General features: G+C 42.4%; 1 protein-coding gene across 1 annotated transcript; it reads right to left on the bottom strand.

The window, feature by feature from the left end:
• Positions 1-1,095: 1,095 nt before the first annotated feature.
• LOC103521617 (E3 ubiquitin-protein ligase RNF103-like) lies at positions 1,096-3,461 on the bottom strand. Its single transcript, XM_026832217.1, has 3 exons — positions 3,262-3,461; positions 2,628-2,947; positions 1,096-2,462 (listed from the first exon to the last, which is right to left on the bottom strand). Exons 1-3 carry the CDS (start codon positions 3,440-3,442, stop codon positions 1,221-1,223), a joined length of 1,743 nt encoding a protein of 580 aa, XP_026688018.1. The 5' UTR covers positions 3,443-3,461; the 3' UTR covers positions 1,096-1,220.
• Positions 3,462-5,630: the final 2,169 nt, after the last annotated feature.

Genomic DNA, 5,630 nt, shown 5'->3' with positions numbered 1-5,630 from the left:
CACATGGTGTACAATTAGTTCATATCATGCCATGTCCTCATGGCGATGTAAGTTGAAGGAGATGGAATACAAATTTTTTTTTCATAGAAGATTGAAGATGTATTAATGACCTAGCTCATGAAACAATGACATGACCAGTCCGATCTTAAACCGTGACTTCTATGCTATACCATGGAGTTAATCCTCAAAATTTGATATTTCATCCATGCAAGGTTATTAATAAGCCCAGTTCAAACGTTACAGGTACTCAGAATTGCAACAATTTATAACCGGCTAATCCGCGACATTATACACATCCAAACGGATGGGGATGTTGATTAGGCAAGGCCACACAGTCAAAATGTTAGGTGAAGTTGGGGAATCATTTGTCTCTCCTTTTTAGTACCGGATTTTATTTTATGCTCATAGGTGAACGTTGTAAATAATCCTGGTGCACAAACATACGATACATCGCTTCAGCGACCCAAGCTAAAGAGTGGTCAGCAATTTTAAACTAAAGTTTTAAGTTACCCAATGAAAGATTACGAACGCACAATTAATAATGATGGATTATACCAATCTAGACACCAGGAAGAGCGGGTAGACTACTCAATGGATACCATGTTTGAAACTTAACATAGATTATCCAAACCACGAAGGGTTACTGATAAATAATAATCACTTAAACAACCAACATCGCCCGAAATCGAAAGCGGCTCTACCACGACCGCCCATTTCTTTTCTATAGAAAAACATAGACGGTCATGTTACCAGGGCCGCATACCAGCAGACCGGGTACACATATCAACCGAGGACTTGGCCGTCCAGTTGGCTAGGCACACTCCTAACACGAAATAGGAACTTTCGTCTCTCTTGGGAAATTTTTGGCGAAAGGTATTGATCGATCCGCATACATAACACTAGAACCATAAAATGACATCCTTGTTAGAAAGAATGATTTAGACAGTACTAAATTGAGCAACTTTGAAACTGCGGGTTAGCACAGAAAAATAGCTCTGGCGGCGCCCGGATCGTTGATCTATGGGGGAATAATTATTCTGAATTTGATAGTTCCAAGTTCATTACTCTTACATATATCACTCAAAACAGGAGAAAGGTGAGAGCATAAGTATCTGGTAAAGAACATTACAAAATATTAACCTAATACTGACTGTTAGGTCTAGACTAGTTCAAAATCAATCTTACTTGCCTGGTAATCCGGAAGTCACGGGTTCGAATATCTAATAGGTAAACTCATACTTGTGTTTATAGGCAGGCCAGCGACACACTGGACATTGGGAATGTCCTCTACGTAACCAGCTCAATACACATGTCTTATGGAAATGATGAGCACATGGTAATGCTAACAGTACAGTACGTAGCTCATAGGATTCCAAACATATGGCGCAGTCCTGTACACGGATCAGTCTACACTCTAGGTAATCACACACATCACTACCAATGTCCACATGTGTGTTCCTATTGTCCACGCCATGTGAATCATTCTCGTTTGATGATATAGGTTGAACAGCCTCAGCTGAGGACGTACCATGAGTATCTCTGTTACTAGAGCGCATATTGCCTACACCTGGGGAAGGCCTATGATTTGTATCTTCACTTTCCGACATCGTGTCTGTGTCCACATTTGAGGACGTGGTATGAACATGAGTAGCTCTGTGTGATATGCTATGTATAGCAGCATGGTTACGAGAGGGGATAGTGTCCACACTGAAGGACGTGCTATGGGTCGTATCTTCACTCTCAGACATGGTATCTGTGTCCACATTTGAGTACGTGGTATGAATAGTAGTAGTTTGGCTGATAGAGGCAGAGGAACGCTTGTCCTCATGTCTGGACACGCTATCAACATCTCGTTTGCTCTCAGGTCTGTTACCAAGACATCTCGGATCTTCTCCATCCATAACACTGACTAGAAGTTTCATCTCCTTGTGTGGACAGGGTCGCCATCCTCTGTATTCAAACACAGGTAGATCTGATATGTAGTCTACACGTGGGGATGCCTGCAGCCACAGGTTAGGTACATTGAACACGCGTGGGGACCTCGTGATCACCAACTGTTCAAACCTGAGGTCGAATGTCACATCTGAGGATAAATGTCTACTAGGCCCTGCTGTATCACTTGGGCGGAATAGCGAGTTCACAATGAATGAGTTACCGAGAGGAAACACATCCCAATACCATGCACTATGACACCGGAATATCTTCCTACTGAGGAATCCATAGAGTACAAAGCTCATTACAAACACTACAGGATGATGGTATAGACACAGGAGATCAGCACGTAGCATAGCGCCTAGGGGAGAACAGTTGAGATGACGTAGGATAGAGATCAGATGGGTGACGGGCAGTGTAGGCCAGGACATGTTGTATAGGACTAAGCTCAGTAGGAACAGAAACAGATTGTAAGTCGTGATCAGGAAACCACCACGTATCAGATATAACCAACCCGTACATCCTTGCATCTGAAACATACAGGAATCAAGTTAAGTAACGGTGTGCGTGGTTGGTATCTGGACGAGTGAACAACACCTTGCTGGCTATTTCAGGGTGAATCATCTAGTTTCATAAGTTCAATAAGAAGTGACATTTATTAGACTTTTCGTAGAGGTTGGAACAAAGTCTCTTACCTGACAGATATCAATGACTGCTAGCATATTGGTTAGAACCAAGGCTACAATAAACACATCATTCATCTCTGGTACTATCAGCTTGAGGAATAAGTTCATATGGAATAGATTGTAATGTTCAGCTGGTAGTTTGCCATACACATGTTTAGTCTCGGGTGTTATAATCAGGTAGATTGGTAGTGTGGATATCTTGTGATGACGGGATAGATATTTCCTCACAGAGGTAGAATTACTACTACTAGACTGTGGTATACTCGGTGTGTTATTATTATTAGAGTCTTCATCTTTCTTCAGAGAGAATATTCCGAATTTGATGCGACCTGGAAGAAGAAAGGAAGTGGAGTTGTCAATGGTTGGTCGAAGGAGCAAGGTCTTGATTTTTTTTTCTTTTTACTTGACGATTTTATGCGCTTCTTGAATAACATGAACGTAGGTATGTATACAATGATGGGAATAATAATAATTGACTAATTGGTACTAATCTTTCCCAATAGGAATGTAGTTTTGCGAAATATAATTTTTGAAATTACCTTGAGAATTTATTTGTTTGTTTTCTTTATATGTACCTAAAGACCAAGTAACGTTGTGTTGGACTCAACATGAAAGAGAAAAAGTTCTTTCAAATATACTTTACCAGTAAACTTGATGCTGAGTGCAGCAAAGAAGAGAGGCGTGTGTATCAAATGAGAGAAGAGAACTACTTTAACATTATCATCAGACTTGGTTGTTGACATCCACTCATCTTCCAGTTGAGATAGGGAACTGATTTTGTTCACTCGTATAGATAATTGCTCCTTAACCCATTTGATTATCATCTGAAAAATGAAGGAAGAGAAAGTATAAAAACATCTTGCCTTAGGCCCGTCCCGCGATATTACCGCACAGGAGTAGCGCGATATTACCGCGGGAGTAGCGCGATATTACCGCGGAGTAGCGTGAATTACACGTACGCGAGGTAGGGCTGAGATTTTACCGCGGAGTAGCGCGATATTACCGGCGAGAGTGTAGCGTGATATTACCGCGGGAGTAGCGCGATATACCGCGGAGTAGCGCGATATTACCGCGGAGTAGCGTGATATTACCGCGGAGTTAGCGATGCCGCTATTACCGCACAGGAGTAGCGTGACTATTACCGCGCAAGTAGCGCTGGGACTATTACCGAGGACAGCATTAGCGTTCTGATTACTCGCACAGAGCATGTGCTGTTACCGCGGTAAGTAGGGCGATATTAACGGACTCGAAACATGGCGCGTGTGACTGTGAGCACGAACAGTAGCGCGCTATGACCACGGAGTCAGCGTGATGTTAAGGGAGATATGCGTGATATTACCCGCGTGTAGCTCTGTGATCTACTGCGGTTTAGCGCGAGAATATACGCGGATAAGTAAGCACGAGGTTTACCAGATGCAGTAGCGTGTCTATTACAGCGGCTTTACCTCGATTAGCTTGGATAATTAAGCGTGCATAAGTTGACATTACGTGCTGGAGTAGCGCATATTAACGCGGCATAGCGTAGATTCTTCACCGCTGACAACTGTGGAGTATACCGCGATTAGCGCGAATTATTATCAGGCGAGTAGTGAATATTTGACCGCACAGTAGCGCATATTAGGCGCGTGGGAGGTCGATTTATGACGGACTTGGGTCGATTACCTCGGAGTAGCGTGCAGATAATAGCACGGGTTAGCGTGATCAATTACCGTCTGAACCATAACCGTGGATAAATACATCTGAGTGCGGTGATATTAACATGGCACTAAGCGCGGATTTGAACGCGCCTATAGAAAAAATAGGACGTGTAATTTTACGTTACCCCGATTCTGTGATTAGCGGTAATAACCTTGCATTACCTCAGAGTGCTTGAAATTCCACGGAGTAGGTGATAATACCCGCGGGGTAGCCGATGTTACCAAGGACTATGCGAGATACTCCGGTGAGTATAGCGCGATGGAGCAGGTAGTGGTGAGTATTACGCGGCAGTAGCATGATCATCTAGCGCGGGGTATGCGCGAGCTTTTTGCCAGCAGGCATCGCGTTACGAGTCTCCACACTATCCATGTATCCTCTCTTCCTCAGTGAAAGATATCGCAATCCGAATAGAGACGAAGAGGTCATGGAGCATGCAACTCTGTCTGTTAAATGGGAGCTAACATGCGCGAGCGCATCCACATTGCTCTTGACAACATGTGGCCAGCAGAATTGACATATACTGTTATCTCGTGGAGAATCCATACTTGTATATTGATTAAGGACAAATACTAGTGAGTGTATGAGAAGACCTTCACAGCAAACTCTTCTAGAAGCTGTATTGCAGTAATACTAACCCATCAATATTCCCCAACGGTAAAGCAAAGATAGAAGATGGATTATTTTTGTTTTTCTAAAGAATTTCCTTGTCGAATATGATATATATTAATGAGGAACAAGAGGAAATATACCAAGCTTGCCATGGGATAAACAAAACACCTGAATCATTGAGCAATATCCAGCAGAGGTCTCAGTGCCTTCCTATACGGCAGTAGCCTAACTGATACTCTTGAATTGACATGATTTAACTGACGTACATTGAGACATTTGACTCTACATGTTCAATTTTAGGCGGGTGATTGGGATGCTCGGGAAATAATGACCATGGTCTTTGGTCGATTTACTCTGTAGTGCCAGTATAGTAATGGTTCAGCCAAGTCTCCTTATGGATAATAACTGTTGGAAAAGTATACATTGGTTTAAATATAACATCAGCAGAAACATGTTGATATTGGCCTAATAGAAAAAAAATAGGACTGTATTTGCTTGTTTATGACCCATTTCTTTGATTGGTTGCTACACTTGCTTTTCTAATGATCTTAAATTCGTTATTTTTTTAAATAAATACCTCCCACTCGCCCGTATCCAGCACATCAAACACTCCTGTTTGTATAGCAAATGAGCCAACGGTGGAAGGCTGTTTAAGAGTATCAGCCAGAATATCGATCTTGCAGAAAGGATGGTTCATGCGCTTTC

The sequence above is a fragment of the Diaphorina citri genome, unplaced genomic scaffold, assembly GCF_000475195.1.
Source record: "Diaphorina citri unplaced genomic scaffold, Diaci psyllid genome assembly version 1.1 scaffold5587, whole genome shotgun sequence".
In the NCBI taxonomy this organism is placed as follows: Eukaryota; Metazoa; Arthropoda; class Insecta; order Hemiptera; family Psyllidae; genus Diaphorina; species Diaphorina citri.
This window is presented reverse-complemented; position numbering and strand designations above follow the sequence as displayed.